At 49.5% G+C, this 16,740-nt stretch overlaps 7 protein-coding genes across 7 annotated transcripts; 4 read left to right on the forward strand and 3 right to left on the reverse strand.

Annotated features, from left to right (window-relative positions):
• Positions 1–899: 899 nt before the first annotated feature.
• J7337_005497 (uncharacterized protein) lies at positions 900–1,760 on the reverse strand (the record flags this gene model as incomplete). The annotated part of the gene is made up of 2 exons (XM_044823173.1): positions 900–1,533; positions 1,609–1,760. The coding sequence occupies 2 exons, from the start codon at positions 1,758–1,760 to the stop codon at positions 900–902; spliced, it is 786 nt and encodes a 261-aa protein (XP_044681664.1).
• Positions 1,761–2,851: 1,091 nt separating this feature from the next.
• Positions 2,852–5,008, forward strand: SAC6 (Fimbrin, actin-bundling protein; the record flags this gene model as incomplete). The annotated part of the gene is made up of 5 exons (XM_044823174.1): positions 2,852–2,874; positions 2,930–3,140; positions 3,198–3,892; positions 3,942–4,927; positions 4,977–5,008. The coding sequence occupies 5 exons, from the start codon at positions 2,852–2,854 to the stop codon at positions 5,006–5,008; spliced, it is 1,947 nt and encodes a 648-aa protein (XP_044681665.1).
• Positions 5,009–5,361: 353 nt separating this feature from the next.
• J7337_005499 (uncharacterized protein) lies at positions 5,362–7,429 on the reverse strand (the record flags this gene model as incomplete). The annotated part of the gene is made up of 7 exons (XM_044823175.1): positions 5,362–5,364; positions 5,418–5,635; positions 5,696–5,792; positions 5,844–5,962; positions 6,017–6,668; positions 6,724–6,845; positions 6,904–7,429. The coding sequence occupies 7 exons, from the start codon at positions 7,427–7,429 to the stop codon at positions 5,362–5,364; spliced, it is 1,737 nt and encodes a 578-aa protein (XP_044681666.1).
• Positions 7,430–9,252: 1,823 nt separating this feature from the next.
• Positions 9,253–10,454, forward strand: J7337_005500 (uncharacterized protein; the record flags this gene model as incomplete). The annotated part of the gene is made up of 5 exons (XM_044823176.1): positions 9,253–9,335; positions 9,856–9,955; positions 10,007–10,224; positions 10,276–10,355; positions 10,405–10,454. The coding sequence occupies 5 exons, from the start codon at positions 9,253–9,255 to the stop codon at positions 10,452–10,454; spliced, it is 531 nt and encodes a 176-aa protein (XP_044681667.1).
• Positions 10,455–11,982: 1,528 nt separating this feature from the next.
• J7337_005501 (uncharacterized protein) lies at positions 11,983–13,139 on the forward strand (the record flags this gene model as incomplete). The annotated part of the gene is made up of 4 exons (XM_044823177.1): positions 11,983–12,309; positions 12,368–12,643; positions 12,707–12,843; positions 12,899–13,139. The coding sequence occupies 4 exons, from the start codon at positions 11,983–11,985 to the stop codon at positions 13,137–13,139; spliced, it is 981 nt and encodes a 326-aa protein (XP_044681668.1).
• Positions 13,140–13,931: 792 nt separating this feature from the next.
• J7337_005502 (uncharacterized protein) lies at positions 13,932–14,785 on the forward strand (the record flags this gene model as incomplete). The annotated part of the gene is made up of 4 exons (XM_044823178.1): positions 13,932–13,935; positions 14,106–14,210; positions 14,287–14,654; positions 14,708–14,785. 4 exons carry the CDS (start codon positions 13,932–13,934, stop codon positions 14,783–14,785), a joined length of 555 nt encoding a protein of 184 aa, XP_044681669.1.
• Positions 14,786–15,386: 601 nt separating this feature from the next.
• J7337_005503 (uncharacterized protein) lies at positions 15,387–16,101 on the reverse strand (the record flags this gene model as incomplete). The annotated part of the gene is made up of 3 exons (XM_044823179.1): positions 15,387–15,545; positions 15,599–15,910; positions 16,048–16,101. 3 exons carry the CDS (start codon positions 16,099–16,101, stop codon positions 15,387–15,389), a joined length of 525 nt encoding a protein of 174 aa, XP_044681670.1.
• Between the last annotated feature and the right edge of the window lie 639 nt (positions 16,102–16,740).

The following is a 16,740-nucleotide window of genomic DNA, read 5'->3' on the forward strand; positions in this document are numbered from 1 at the left end:
GCCAGAATATCTCGTAACTGATGTTTTAGCCTTCAAAAAGACATGAACTGAAACAAATAAGTCCAGATTCCAAAACTCGTCGATATGAATCTAACTTTTCGGTGAATTGACAGGAAGTGTCACAATGAACCCCAAAGCTTAGTAGAAAGGTAGGTAGGTGAGGTAGGCGTAGGTATGTTCCATGTGAAAGCCAGATGACGTTCCAGCTGCAGGCACTAGTACAGGCAGGCTCCTGCGTTGAACTAACTGTTTTGGGTATGCACCTCAAAAACCGTCCTTCAAGCGTACTGAGTCTATATACTCCGCATGTACTATCCAACAAAGCATTGGATGTATTTAATATCCATATTACCTACCGACCTCATCTACTAGGTAGTTACTAAAGGTATGTAGATAGCCTAAGCCAACTTTAGAGTGGCCTTAGATAACACCATGTTCTTTAAAGCCTATAAGGACCAAGTATTCTCAGAAACACCCACGGATACATGCTCAGTAGTTCTATCTGAAGAAGGTAGTATGTGACTTAACTCCCGCATGTAAGAAGTAAATACCAAATCGTACCTAGAGTTAACATTATTTACTGATGGCGTTACTCAAAGATTCGATATTTAAAGCAAAGATTTTCTTTCTTCAAGTCTCCCTTCTCAACCGAATTCTCTGGAACTCGTCGGCAAACGAATACTGAGGTCGGAGGAGCTTCCACAAGCCACTAGGTGCCTAGGTGCTTATATGACTCTATAACAGCCCCCGGGCTTCATCCCGAAAAGCATCTTGAAGATGAAGCACAGAATTAGGGATGCGGCCTTATATATTTTTAAACTTCATAAACCATATTGTTTGATTGCAGCAATAGTCGTACAGCCGCTTTTGAACGCCATTAACAGAAGTGCCTGCTGACTCTACGGCGATAATAAACCTGTCTGAAGAATATGCCCCCATTGTTCCTGTCGCTGTTGGGCAAGGTCTGCAGCTGTCCTACCTTGGCTGTCTCGCAACCCACGAATGTCCCTTTCTCTATTCACCGACAGGCGGCCAACACCTGTCGCCTCAGCCACAGAGCGAGCATACTCCGGAAAAGAAGAGTCCGGGATCGTGGAACAAAGCCAAAGCAACAGCCATAGCGATTCCTCCTGTGAGTTTTCGATCGCAAGGTGCAACCCATTCTTCATGTCTCCCAAAGGGTCCTGGTAGGTTACAAAGGCTGTGAGATCTCCAATACTATTACCAGCGTCTCGGAGAAGTTCAACAACGCCGCCAACATCACCCTCCGCGCACATGACATGGAGCGCGCGAGCTGGGCGCGCCTCGGGGTTACTCTCAAGATATGCTTCTTCAGTGATGGACGGAAGAATATCCAGGTTTTCCTGAATGCCGCCCTCATTCGTATATCTTGTGAATATTGCGGTGCCCGGGGGGGTTGAGAGGAAAGTGTTTGTCACCGAAGGGCCCCCTTCGTTGACAGGAAGGTATGCGGTGCAGCTGGGACACTTGAGCGACAGGGCTACATCTGAAGACTGATCAAGCAAGCATTGCCTATTGAGCATTAAGTGAGCTATTATACTCAGATGAAAGGGTGTAAAGAAGATGGTGTTTTCAAGTAAGACTTACCAGTGAAAGTGACAACCACAGGGGAGCTCAAGATCATCGGGCACAGATGAATCTGAAGTGCTGGGGCCTGTTGCCCCGCGCTCGTCGTCTATATCCTCCTCAGGATCAAGACGCAGCACCAACGTCTCTTCACAAACTTTGCAGAGAGCCATCTCTGTATGAAAAGAGAGTGGCTGGATGGGTGTAAACTGGTAGTGAGAGACACAACAAGGTGCGGATGAGAATTTCTATAAGTCCCAGGGCGACAGCTTTTTACTGCACTCTTTTTTCAGTTTATCTCCACCGTTTACCATGTCCTCCACTTACTTAGGTACTCGGCCTGACGCAACGAAGTGGGGCTTTGCTGAGAAGAAACCGCCCAACTTGTGGTTGGAACTGAGGTAGAAGCCTCGACCTGCACGAGTGACAGCTCCCTGACCAAATACTGGTAGGGTCGGGCTGTTGGCACACAGGTAGACTGAAGGCAGTAGTCATGCACTACTAAATGAACCGATCTACCTATAAAAAACATTACCTATCACTATCAGTAGACTTCATAAACGACGTTTTTCATCAGGCAGTGAATCCCAAGCAGGCATTTAGCTGCCTAATAACATCCATACCTAGGCTACTAGGCCAGCAGGCAACAACTAATTCTCCATGCTATGTGTTGTGTGCTTGGGCATGGCGTCGTAAGTGATTGCGAATACCAACACAACCTGAAGGCCCTGAGATATTAACTAAATACCTCTGAATGGTAGTGAACTAAGGTGGAATAACAGAAATTGGAGCGCTGCACTGCCATCTCGAATGGCGGACATTACATCACCGCTTAGCAGGCCACTGGGTACCTATGGCTGACTCTTGGCAGGGAAGCTCCCCGCAGTGACGTGGCATCAAAGTACTTCAGTTTATCGCATAAGTATAATTATCGCCGAAGCGCCCCCTGTAAATACATCAATTACGATCAGTCAATACTTGATCGACACCATCATCCAGGTACCTCCTTCATTTAGACTGGGATCTCCCCCACTCACTCAACCTACGCCTACGCCGCCTGAAGACCGTCTCTCTCCTTTCAGGCGCCCAATTCTCGCATCATCTTCTTCCTCAACCCATAAGAGAGCGTACGAATACCGTCCTGCGCTCGAGAACTACCTAATCTCTCTGGAGGTTTCGGATTCTCAATACCATACCACACCCTCGCCGGCTCAGCTGTCCAACTGCATAGGTGCCCTCCTGGAGCACCCCGCCCTCCCCGGCCATGAACGTTTTGAAACTTCAGAGGTCGGTCGCACCGGAACTCGCGGGCTTCATCGCGAAACTGACTATGTTTTAATAGGAAGTTTCCTCAATTCCAACAGAACGAAATCTTCAGCTTGTCCGATGCCTTTCAGCGGCTTGATGTCGACGATAGAGGATACCTTGACGAAGCTACCGCTATCAAGGCAACCCAGCAGAGCGAAAATCAGCCCTACGATGTTGTGCGCCAGGCGTTGAAGGAAGTCGAGCTTGACTCTTCGCGACGCGTTGAGCTCGAGGATTATGTTAGCGTACGTTCAGAATGCTCGCATTTTCCCTTCTACACGTACTAATCCATACCGCGCCAGCTCGTTGCCAAACTTCGCGATTCATCGCCCGCTCAGAAACGCATGTCCACGGGACCAACTCCTCCCTCTGCAGGTGGTGGTGTTGTCGCGCAACGTACTGGCGGTCATGCTTCCAAGGGTAGCGTGGGCGGAAAGATCCAGGTCCAGGGCTCTAATGCCAACATCACTCACACCATTAATGAGGATGAACGCACCGAATTTACCCGTCACATCAATGCCGTGCTGGCTGGCGATGCTGATATTGATAGTCGCCTCCCCTTCCCTACCGACACTTTCGAAATGTTCGACGAGTGCAAGGATGGCTTGGTTTTAGCCAAGCTCATCAACGACAGCGTTCCCGATACAATTGATGAGCGTGTCCTTAACATACCCGGCCGGAAGATCAAGAACCTCAATGCTTTCCACATGAGTGAGAACAACAACATTGTCATCGAGTCTGCCAAAGGTATCGGCTGTTCTGTTGTTAACATTGGTGCTGGTGATATCATTGAGGTTCGAGAACATCTTATTTTAGGTCTCATCTGGCAGATCATTCGACGAGGATTGCTAGGAAAGATCGATATCAAGCTCCATCCTGAGCTTTATAGACTGCTTGATGAGGACGAGACACTTGAGCAGTTTCTCCGCTTGCCCCCTGAGCAAATTCTCCTCCGATGGTTCAATTACCATCTGAAAGCTGCTAACTGGCCCCGCACGTAAGCTTTGTCTGATATGGTTGTCTTTTGTGAAACTAACCAGTCTTAGCGTCAAGAACTTCTCCTCTGATGTTAAGGATGGTGAAAATTATTCGATTCTGTTGGCGCAAATTGGTCCCGAGTATGGCGTTACCCGTGCGCCTTTACAAAAGCAGGACCTACGTGAGCGAGCTGAGGCAGTTCTACAAGAAGCAGACAAGCTGGGATGCCGCAAATTCTTGACACCGAAGTCACTCGTTGCCGGTAATCCCAAGCTTAACCTAGCATTCATCGCCAATTTATTCAATAACCATCCCGCCCTTGACCCCATCACGGAGGAAGAGAAACTCGAGGTTGAAGATTTCGATGCGGAGGGCGAACGCGAGGCTCGAGTCTTTACATTGTGGCTGAACAGCCTGGATGTCCAACCTGCAGTTGTCTCGTTCTTTGATGACCTTAGGGATGGCAGTATCCTCCTTCAGGCTTACGAGAAGGTCATCCCGGGCTCTGTCAACCCCCGTCACGTCAACAAGAGACCAGCGCATGGAGGTGAGATGTCGAGATTCAAGGCCGTCGAAAACACCAATTACGCGATTGAGCTTGGAAAGCAAAACGGGTTTTCGCTAGTTGGCATCCAAGGCGCTGACATTACTGATGGACAAAGGACCTTGACTCTGGGCCTTGTGTGGCAACTCATGCGCAAGGACATCACCGTCACTCTATCTTCACTGGCTCAGAAGCTTGGTAAGCGAGAAATCACCGACTCTGAGATGGTGCGATGGGCAAACGATATGTCGCGAAAGGGCGGCAGGAATTCTTCCATCCGCTCTTTCAAGGATCCTTCAATCGGATCTGGCATCTTCCTCCTGGATGTTCTGAATGGAATGAAGAGCAGCTATGTTGATTACGATCTTGTTACATCTGGACAGACTGACGAGGACGCTTACTTGAACGCCAAGTTGAGTATCAGCATTGCTCGAAAGCTCGGTGCGACCATTTGGCTAGTTCCCGAAGATATCTGCCAAGTCCGCAGCCGCCTCATCACCACCTTCATTGGTAAGTTCTATAAGAGATCTCAAGTATAGTATGCTAATGTGACTGCTAGGTTCTCTTATGGCTACGCACGAAAGGATGTAGATCTAGTTTGGGACTTGTTTGGCGATGGCGCGATTGGGGACGTGGTTATTCGTATGCAAGAATATTCGATATGTTATAAAAGCTTTGGTTCAACAACCATCATATTGCCAACACAGTGCCATTCGTCATTTCGATAGATGTGATCATTCTCTATATTATTGCTATTTTAGGTGATGAGGATCTTATTCAGGAATAGAGATCAACGTGACATTTCTAATTATCGCCGGCTGAAGTACTCTCTCACAGGATCAAATACAAGCTACACAACAGACTTGGTCCTGTGAAAATGCCCAGCCAAAAGATCAAGTTGCCTAGTGTCTTGCGCCCACGCAACCACTTGGTGCGGCTCAGCCTCACTAACTGTGAACCAGTAAGTAGTCAATCCAAGGTTCGGGTCACGAAAACTCACTGGTAGTTGGCACATCTGAAGGAACAGGAGATAGCCTCTTAGCTTCTTAAACAGACACCACATGACCAATTCGTGGACGCAAGCTGAAAGAAAGAATGTAATCAGTGTGGCCGTGTGCTTGTTGACTTTCAGAGATGATATAGAGCTATGATAGACGTGGCGGAGAAGAAAAACGTGAACAGGTCGATTCCAGTCCCGGGCGAACTGATCCCAAGAGACTAGGGAGCAGATATCAGTTAGACACCTACATTGCCGAGGACAAATATCGAATGACTTACCGCTGTTCCACCAAGCATCATAAAAGTTCCGATCGGCAAAATATGTCAACTCAGCCAGTATGTTCAGGATAGTTTCCCAAATGAGATACCAGACAAGCTATATTGTGTTAGAGCCAAGTGTACATAGCGAGGATTTCTGTCTGCTCACCAGATACTCCATCATGAAAGGGAAGATCAGATCGAGAAGCAACCCGGGAAACTCCTGAAATCTCCCAGCCAGTGGTACGCCATTCTCCTTCATCTCAATGGTCTTCATGACGGCGGGATCTATGAGCTTCCGTTAGCGTGGCAAATGGCAGTTTTTAGAGGAAGATGACCGACAAATAGAGTGCTGTGAGACCTGAACCATCACAAACAGGACCCCAAACATTGCAGTAAACTTCTCCAATACGTACGACCAGTCGATAGAATCGGATCGTGGGTATTCTATCTCATAAACAAGAGTTGGCAGAGGGATCCATTTGTAGTGATCGATGAAAGACAGGTTGTTGGGGTAAGCTTTGTCTATGGTCGCTCCTGTTCCCTTGAGTTCATCGGTCATTGCATCCACCTCCCACTTCATGATGCGCTCAAAGAGAGCAACTTGCTCGTCGTCCAAGGGCTGGTGAGAAGCAATGGCTCGTGAAATCTTATCTATATCACTTTCTTCCTGGCCAGGTTGCGCAGAGATGGACTTTCGGCGCTCTTCGGCCGAAGGAGTAACACTAAGATGTTGTGTTGATATGGCTGATGCCGGGGGTTCAGTCTGCGATGGGGTCATGGCTGGATCAACTAGGTCTAGTTGCCTAAGCTTCTTCATTATCTTGGAACGCTGTTTGTAGACTGTCGATAAGTGACCGTTGTAGAAGGCGTAGGAGTGCTGCTTCATCAGCATGACGATGCCATGAAGGACAAAAAACACAGTATGAGTCCATGGCCAGTCACGCCAGAGAGTCAGGCCAACTACGCCAGCCAGAAAGGCCGTTTGCCACATCTGAGAAGATCCATGAGCTTTCTTCCCAGGCTCTTGTATGACAATTGTAACTCACATTCTGTATAACCCATCCAGCACCATCCCAGTTGATGTAGTTGGCAGAAACAAGCCGCTGGATGATCCAAGTCACTGCTGTGAGGGCACACATGATGCCATCCGAGAGAAGCAGGACGACAACTTTGATATAGTCAGTCTCGTGAACCCACGAAGAGGAAGTGTCAGGGTGATATCATACCATCTCGATGGAACATAGTCTGCACGATTTCGTTCGTCCCCAGGGGGTTTCCGTAGACTTGCCAGTTCTGGACCGAGATTTTGAAGACGAAAAGAGTAACGGCGAGCCAAAACAACGTATAAAACCCATGAAACGGACTGTTCGACGCTGAGGGGCTATGACGGTCAAAGGCTGAGAATTGGCTAGTGAAGACAAGATCGGCAAACTTTCGCCGTCTCTGCTTTGGGCCGGTCGATTCTTGTGACCACTCTGAGCTAGTTTTAAGTAGTCGTTGCAGGCTATTGTCCTCGTCTAGAACAAGATGGATACCCGAGTCACGACGCTTGAAGCGCAACCCAGGCTCTTTTTGCAGTTTTTCAAACTCAGTGCCGGACAGGGATATGGTTTCTGGTCGAGGCTGGACGCGATGGGCATAACGATGCCGGACACCTGATGGCTCTGTCAGGGTCGGTCGAACATTCTCGTCGTAATCCTCTTCACTTGGTGTTTCAGAGCCAGGTCCTGGGCTGGGCCCATCAATTGTCATCCCAGCGGCTCGTAGAGCTTCCCCGAGTGATCTCGGTGCTGGTCGTTGTAGTTCCGGGGCCGGCTGCCCGGTACTCCGGCCGGAAAGCGGGGCAGTTGAGGATACCATCGGGTTGTTGATGGTAATTAAAGCAGGCTGAGGACAATTTAGATAGATGAATCGAGTTATTGTCGAAGTGGATAGGCTGAGCAAGTAATTGCAGTCCGGCTAATGTCCTTTATGTCGGTCTGGGGAAGATTGTAAAAGCTCTATTAAATCAACTGAATATACAATGTTCTCTGGGAGACAAATCAATACATGGAATTATAGGAGAGCTATCAAAGAGAAGCAGCTGCGGCCTTTTAAAATAACAGTCGAATGAGTTCGTGCATGAACATGATCGGATGCCACGGGCTGAAGATCAAAAGACGCAGCCGGCATTTGACAACGCGCGGATGCCGGCCGTTCATTATTTGCTGCTGATGAGTCCGAGGTTGCCGTTTGATGGGGAAAGCTGGGAAACAATCATGCTTATTACCTATCTATCTTGCTTTGCGGGTAAGGCTTGTGAGACTGACTCATGGTGTAAAGTATTATCTAGTAAAACGTCATTGTGCAAAGAGCCTCGGCCACTGGGCCCTCCACTACCTACTACATACTGTAACTTTTGCAAAGCATGGATGCATTGGCCAGCAGACGTGGACGAGGCTTACACACGCTGTCGGGATGTTCGGTAACAAAGAGCCTAGACTACGACTGCCAAGTACCCCAGGGGTAGATAACACAACAGATTTCTCTAATATGTGCCTCTATACCCGTTGATGATCAGTTGATTCAAGAGGTTGCACTTTGATCTTGTCCCTGCTCCTGTATATATGGCGCAAGGCATGTAGTCTAGTGAATCTAGCTACCTAAGGTGCGACCAGTACTTTGTTATCTACCTTAGTCATCCATATCTCTATCATCGACATATTCAAATCATCGTCTCCAGATTTGAGATATCATGACAAGGATTAATGGGGCTTAGCCTTCAATTGCATATGCCTGTCTCTATTTCACAATCTTCTAGCTAGACCTTGAGATCCAGGGTGGCATGTGACTTGACATGACGATAAAAGGGCTACATCCCCATAGTATTCGAAAGCTCAGCAAATCTAAGGTCTTATTGCAAGATATCCAATGACATCATGGCCTATGAGTTCGGATAGGTAGGCGCTCACAAAGAACCGACAGGCAGATGATCCGATGGTGTCAGTATGTATGAATGTTATTGCCTCCACAAATTATACGAGCCATCCATCCACGTGTCGGATTCCGGGTTTGTACAGAGCGCGCGCGCCGTCCTGTTGAGCTCCGTGTGCCGATCTAAATACCGACAACGAATGAAGCTTCTGATTAACTGCCAGAGGTGACAATGACATCGGTAGATCAGATCAGATCCCCCTCAGCATCACTGACGGAAATTATGCAGGACCCGAATTCTCTGCATCTCTCACGCACGATTCATAATGCTCCAAAGCAAGGCTGAAAGCGGGTCTTGCGGCTCCTGCCCATTTCGTTGAACTTCTTCCAAGTTGGCTAGACTTGTTTCATTGGCTGCAGAGTACCTACCTACCTTAAGGTACATACTTGTAGGGAGGGTAGCTGCATTATGTCAGCTTTCCGCCGCTAAATTTTCCGTACCAACACTCGTGACCGCATCGTACAACTTCAACACTGTTTAAGGTTACACTATCATCAACACGTTTCCATCAATATTCTCCTCCCCCAGCACTTTTCGGGACTGCTGCATCAGTTTCATATTCGTTCTTATCACCCAGCATCTCTAGTTTGACTAGACAACAATGTCTCGCGGCGGCACCACTCTCTACGTGACCGGCTTTAGCCACGGCACCCGCGCTCGCGACCTCGCCTACGAGTTCGAACGGTATGTCAACCTCGTCCACGCCCACGCCCACGCCCTCGCCCACGTCCGCGTCCTATCGTTCTCGCGCGCGCCTTCGTCCATGTCTATGCCATGAGCTGCAGACTTTTATTTTTACTTTTTAATGGTCTTCAGCCTGGCCCTGACGCCTCGCCGTGCATCGTCGTCCTCGCGCCATCGTCCTCTCGTTCCGCCCGCGCCCACGTCCCCAGCACTCTCTCCTTCCCTGTCTTCCCACGTTAGTCGATGGGACTGCTTGTCCATTGTGCAGTCACATTTCGATTGAGTTGGCGCGGAGTCTTTCGAGATCCGACGTGCGAATGCGCATAGCGTTCATTTCAAAAAGGGGGCATCTGCCGGCGTTCAGCTGCGTTATAATATTTTCTGCAGTATACTGACCTTGAATCTGATAGCTACGGACGACTGGTTCGTTGCGATATCCCCGCACCGCGGTCTACGTCTTCCCGGCTGTAAGTATGCTCTACTCTGGATTTGGCGTGCAGTTGAGCTGACATGGCAGTAGCTTCGCTTTTGTTGAGTACGAGGACCGTCGTGATGCTGATGATGCCTACCATGAGATGCACAACAAGCGCATCGGTCGCGATGACATTTTGAAGATTGAGGTATGCCGCCCAAGCAAGACATTCGAAGCTCAATTACTAATCTAATGACAGTGGGCTCGTACCCCTCCTTCTGCCTCATGGCGCTTCGAATCTGGACGCGACCGTGACCGACGTGGTGGTGCTCGCTCCCCTCGACGTGGACGCTCTCCTTCTCCCCGCCGCAGCACTCGCGATTATTCTCCTCGCAAGGACGACCGCAGGGACCGTGACCGAGACTATGACCGCGAGAGCCGACGTGACAGAGATCGCTCTCGCAGCCCTGACCATCGGTATATTTACAATTTGGCGCTCCAGTGATCCACATGCTAACCAGACGGCAGGGACCGTGAGCGTGACTCCAAGGATGACCGTGATGATCGTGACCGACGGGAGAACGGTACGAATGGTGACGATCGCAAGGGTATGTTTTCCAATTCTTGAACCACTTGACTTTGGCTCACTCGGTACAGCTCTGGACAGTCCTCCTCCTGCTCACGACGATCTTGATGTTGCCGAGTAGACGACTCTCTGACAACAGGAGACTCCTTGTCATTTCTGACCAGGCTTCTCAAGTAAAAGTTTCTGCGACCTGCTTAGGGCCGGCATTGCTCCCTATTATTTGACAGGTCCACTGTGTAATATTGTTTGAAAGGCCCAGCCAATACGGCATGGAACGTATAAGATTCTGCGGATGCCATGTTGGGTCGGATATGGGTGCATTGTTATTTTCCAAGACTGAAGGCTTTTGCCACGGCGCGTTTCCTTTGGAAGTTCTCATTTCGTAGGTAGTTTATCTGTAGACTGTTTTGTAACACGATTCGGCGCAACGGGTCAACGATCTGTCTGTATCGCACAATTCTCGAGCCTCATTTGCAGTGATCCTGGGGGGGTGGTATGCACCAGATGACGATGACGATGTACATCTCAGGGCTGTGACTGGTTCCGTTCAAGCGGTCGCGCTACAGAGAGTAAGGGCTTATCATGGCCAGTCACCATGAAACTTGTGTCTTCCCAGCCCCCTTGCCCCTGCGCCTAGCTGAAAGGAGTCTGATCAATGGCTGACTTTAGTGTCTACCTAGTAGGTAGCGATTCTTGAGTTGGCACCTCTCAGATTCCACCTTCAAACAAGATTCATCAGAGACGTACTCCGGCATGTAGAATGGGCACGGGATAACGTTCCAGGGACACCACACTGGGCCAGATGCGAACAAGACTTTAATAGTTTTATTCGCACAAAACGCCAGTCTCTACCAATGCTACCAAACCTGCACCGTTCATATGATCACTTGGACGCATCTGCTGGTTGTCATATGCTCCAGACTTACCCTAGAGTCACTGATTCGGCTGCGAGACCTTTGTACCCCACAGTCAAGCGTTCCAGGTCCTGCTTCTACTTCTCCCGAGCGGAAACCGGGGGACCACGCACGCGCCCCGAAGTCATCCGCAACGCCGGCTCACGCGCCCCCATCCGCTCCTTGACGACGGCACCGATCCCGTCTCCCGTCTGTCAACATCCTCTTGCCATCATCGATCAAGGCTGTTCGTATAAAGACGATACCTGCCCAACCGCTGACGGACCTAATCGCCAATAATCCGCCCGCACGCCCTGCCGTGTGTCGGTTCTGGCGCAGACTGGAAAACTTCTCCCCAAATGGTTGCTTTCGCTCTATCCTCACCTCGACCTTCCAGCATGCCATTACTATTCTTTCAACCACAGTAACAATTGGAGACACAATCGTTTGTCAGGGAATACCTAATACCGGAGACGATATTCAAGTCTTGAGATCACCCGCCACTGTCGCAATCGAGGTTGAGATCTAGCAACTACTTTAAACCCGGCGCTTTCAACAAAGACGAAGCCTTGTCTTGGGACCAATTGCCATTGTCTCACATACGACGCAATACGTTCGCCCGTCTCCCGTCGCCATGTCCACCTCCACCGTACGTCATGCATGCGCCGATCGTTGTTGACTTGGATGCTGTCTTGTTGCAGAATCATTTTTTCTCGTCAAAGATTTGCTAATCAGGTACTATAGACACAACCAGACATGGTCAATTCGACCGAGCCCGCGGCCCCTAGCCGCTCCATGCAGTTTCGGGAGACCATCTCTCAACCAGTGATCGCCGCATTCTGCGCAGGAGGTGTTGCTGGCGCTGTCTCTCGAACCGTCGTATCCCCCCTTGAGCGGCTCAAGATCCTCATGCAGATTCAAAGCGTCGGACGAGATGCGTACAAGCTGTCAGTAGGGAAAGCCCTGAGCAAGATGTGGAAGGAAGAAGGCTGGAGGGGATTTATGCGAGGCAACGGCACGAACTGTATCCGCATCGTCCCATACTCTGCTGTGCAATTCAGCAGTTATAACTTTTATAAGCGGGTATGTAGTGCATCAGGGTAGGTTCACGCTCATACCCACCAAGCTAACACATACGCAGAACATATTTGAAAGTTACCCGGGTGCTGATTTGGCACCGATCACTCGCCTCATCTGTGGTGGCATCGCTGGTATAACGTCCGTCTTCCTTACCTACCCTCTCGACATCGTTCGCACACGTTTATCGATCCAATCCGCAAGTTTTGCCGAGCTAGGAAATAGGCCAGACAAACTGCCTGGTATGTGGACGACCCTGGTGCAAATGTACAAGACCGAGGGTGGCGTGTCTGCTCTATATCGGGGCATTATTCCTACAGTTGCCGGAGTAGCACCATACGTAAGCCCATAGTCTCCCACCTGCATTAACATACAAGTTTCAAGAACTGATTGATCCTCCCAGGTCGGTCTCAATTTCATGGTTTACGAATCAGTCCGAAAGTACTTGACGCCAGAAGGAGAGCAGAACCCCAACGCAACCCGCAAGTTGCTGGCTGGTGCCATATCTGGAGCTGTTGCACAAACTTGCACATATCCCTTGTAAGTAACTCTGCTGTAACCCTTATGTGATCGCCCTGCTTACAGAGCACAACAGCGACGTTCTACGGCGACGATTCCAGATCAACACCATGTCAGGCATGGGCTACCAGTACAAGGGCATTACAGACGCAATCCGGGTCATTGTGATGCAAGAGGGAATCAAGGGACTTTACAAAGGCATAGTGCCTAACTTGCTCAAGGTCGCCCCAAGTATGGCATCAAGCTGGCTGAGTTTTGAGATGACCCGTGATTTTCTCGTCGATCTCAGGCCTGAATCTGAGCCACGCTCCTTGTGATTTTATATAGATATGTGAAGATAGGTAGTTTGTACTACAGAAGGGGTTTTCTTTTCAGGCATGGCTTTTGGCATTGGGGGAAAGAACATAAACGGAAATGGTCTGGCGCACTCATGGGAGACGTCCGGACGTAGATTTGTACAATCATGAAGCAGTTGGAGCAAATGGCACAAGCTTTGGGGCAAGGCCGGTCATATATACGTTACTGGATGATGCATAGAGGTTAAGAAAGATCCGGCGGCGGATACGGGGCAAGGACATTTGAATTGATAGACAAATTACCATCGTAGTCCCCTATAATGGATCACTCGACTGGCTCAAGAGAAGACCTTCATGTTTTCCCTTCAGGATGTTAAAGGTATGTTTGCATCGTTACCTGACAGGTCTATCTCACCACCGCAGCGCTGGTAAAGTCATATAACGACAGAATAATTGGAAAATATATAAATTATTCTTACCTGAAATGAAGATATACGTGAGGAATTGTCCTTGGCCAGAGATACTGTAGTAAGTACCTACTAAGGTCGACGAAGTGAGAGATACCTACCCAGACCGAGGTGAGTTCGGTGACACCGGGACCCGCCCTCAAGGTGACCGAGAGCGGTTAGTTCCATTTTCTATGGTCAGTTACGGGGAAAGCAGCCAAACCCTAACTGCCGTCAATGACCGCCCTCAATCGGGAGTTGCACCGACCCACCATCCCAAGGCCCGAATTTTTTCTAAGGAAAGTGTTGTTCGACGCATCCGCCTCTATACCCAACATCGCCAAATTTCACAGCGACAACCGCCGCCATGGGTACGTGAAGATATTGAAGTTCAGCCTCTGTATGCGAGTAGAGAAGGAGTGCGCTATCGTGCCTCTTTCTCTGCGACCAAGGCACCATCTTGTTCGCGAAAGCGCAAGACAGAGTTGCCCATTTTTGAGCATGCTTGAACCAAATGGCTGACGATGGCTTCACCTCACAGGTATCGATCTCGACCGCCACCACGTCAAGGGTACTCACCGCACTGCCCCCAAGAGCGACAATGTCTACCTCAAGCTCTTGGTGAAGCTCTACCGCTTCCTGGCCCGTATGTCCAACCCCCACGTGCAAGCGCACAAACCCGATCGAGAACTCTCAGTTAATCATGTCGTCACGTCGTCTAGGCCGAACCGACTCTTCCTTCAACAAGGTCGTTCTCCGACGTCTGTTTACGTCCAAGATCAACCGCCCTCCCGTCTCCCTGTCCCGAATTGTCGCCAACATCAACAAGGAGGGCGAGAAGCGAACCGTCGTCGTTGTCGGTACCATCACCGATGACAACCGCCTGCTCGAGTTCCCCAAGGTGACTGTCGCTGCTCTGCGATTCACCGCCACTGCCCGCGCCCGCATTATCGCCGCTGGTGGTGAGGCCATCACCCTGGACCAGCTTGCTCTCCGTGCTCCCACCGGAAGCAACACCCTGATCCTCCGTGGCCCCAAGAACGCCCGTGAGGCTGTTAAGCACTTCGGCTTCGGTCCCCACAGCCACAAGGTAATATCATCCACTTATGGCGCTTCGGTAACAATCTCTAACACCCCCTGCAGAAGCCTTATGTCGAGTCCAAGGGCCGCAAGTTCGAGCGTGCTCGTGGCCGAAGACGTTCGCGCGGTTTCAAGGTCTAAGCGGCTGGTTGGTGAAAAAAATTGGCCTTGGGCGGAGTTTGGGCCAGGTTATGCGGCAAATGATGCCAAAATACGACTGGCAAATGGGTCTTGCATGGAATTGGCGTGCCTAGGTATCACAAAATTCTACAATGAAATTCTCGCGCCTTGTTGCCGTCATGATGTTGTTGGCTTCTATGTGATTGTATATCGCATGCCCCTGGCACAAATTTTCTCAAAGGATTCTAAGATAGCAAATCCAATGCCGCATGATTCCTACAGATACACATGTTGTACATATCCACCGAGACCTATTCGTCTATGCCTGTGGGTTCTATCGTAACACCAGGTTTTCTCCGTAGGCCAATAAAGTATGCTTCCCGGCTCTCCTACCCAAGGAATTAGTAAGTTATATCGAGGCCTGGAGCATCATGTACCTTTCTTGAAGAATCAGGCTTCTCTCTAAAAACTTTGGTGAAAAGAGTTCTCAACTTTTTCTCGAATTCCTTATCTTCGGGTCCCTGGTAGAATTTACAGACGAAATGTCCCCCAGATCGAAGAGTGTCGCTAGCAAACTGTAGAGCAGCAGCGCAAAGGTCCTTTATTGAAATGTCAGTAGAGGTTACTTGTGATATGATTCAGGAGCCCCTACCATACTGCCCACATGGTCACGGAAGCCGTTTCCGCTCGTGTTCATCAACCTATGATAGGGATTACTCAATGTCTTCACGCTAAAGCCGGTGGTTTGCTCCCAGGGTGCTGACATGTCACTCAAAACAACCTGCTAGAGCATCAGCATCTTGAAAGGTTTTCTTCAAGAGGTAATCGACAAACATCGACGATGCGCTTGCTTGGTCCTTCTAGTCCAGATGCTGGTGGCTCGTTTTGCCCCGTGTGTCGCTCCATGTCGAGATAGCTAGGGCGGTCGACCGTGATTCCTTCGTCTGTGACAGAGATGTCGGATTTCTCAGTTTCCTGACCAATAGGTGGGTTCTGATGGCTTTCAAGAATGAAATTTTTGACCATCTCCTGAACAACTGGCGAGAGAAAATCGCCCTGGAATGTAGCTACACCACGAGGCGGCTGGGCTGGGATGAGGTCGATACCGATGACCCGGCCATTCGGTCTCGTCCTTTCCACGGCAATCTTGATATGTCAATAAGGCTGTTCACTTCGATGGCACTGAGCCTTACCTGCGACCAACTACCCGGTGCATATCCCTTGCGGGAGTGAGCTCAACGATTCACATGATGCTAGCAGAATGAGAGGAGCAGTGGACTTACCAGGTCAACCACTGTCTGCCCATTGCCTTTGAACAGCTTGTACTTGGAGTCCATCTGACCACTATATTAGCTTGCACCGACAAACGTCGATGATTGGAGTATAATTTACTTCTAGGAGCTTGAAAGCTGCTCGGCTTTTGAGCCCTTGAACCTTCGCACCTCGTGCATACGCATCACGGCCTTGTCGCTGTTTCCAACGAGACCCTGATGAGGACCATCGGATCGATTCAGCTGCTAGGCGTGAATGAAGCAAGCATGGGCTGAGTTTCCAGCCCAGGCTTGGGAACGTCGAAGGCAGTCGGATGTTCATCAAACTCGACGAGTTGAAGTAGACATTCGTAGTAGTAAAACTCTTCGTGACTAGGTAGCCGTGAAACTCAATTGTCGGGGACAGGTCCAAACGAGGGTCAGCGCAACACTGACAGGCACCTTGGTTGTAATATCAGTATCTGAGCATAAGTAGCTTGGTGTAATAATCTTATTTACAGTACTGTTATTGCTGGTTGTGGAGAGTCAATAGTAGCCATCCAGCAAAATCGCTTGATACCTTTCCTTGAGGAACTAGGCTAACCTAGACCTTGGATTGACATCTATTCGAACGCCTCCAACTTTGAAGTAATCAGAGCGCATGTCAATGCTGAGCATGAAGGAACACCAGACACTAATGCAGGGAAGAAATAATCATTGTCCCAT

This window comes from Fusarium musae, chromosome 4 (genome assembly GCF_019915245.1).
Source record: "Fusarium musae strain F31 chromosome 4, whole genome shotgun sequence".
NCBI lineage: Eukaryota > Fungi > Ascomycota > Sordariomycetes > Hypocreales > Nectriaceae > Fusarium > Fusarium musae.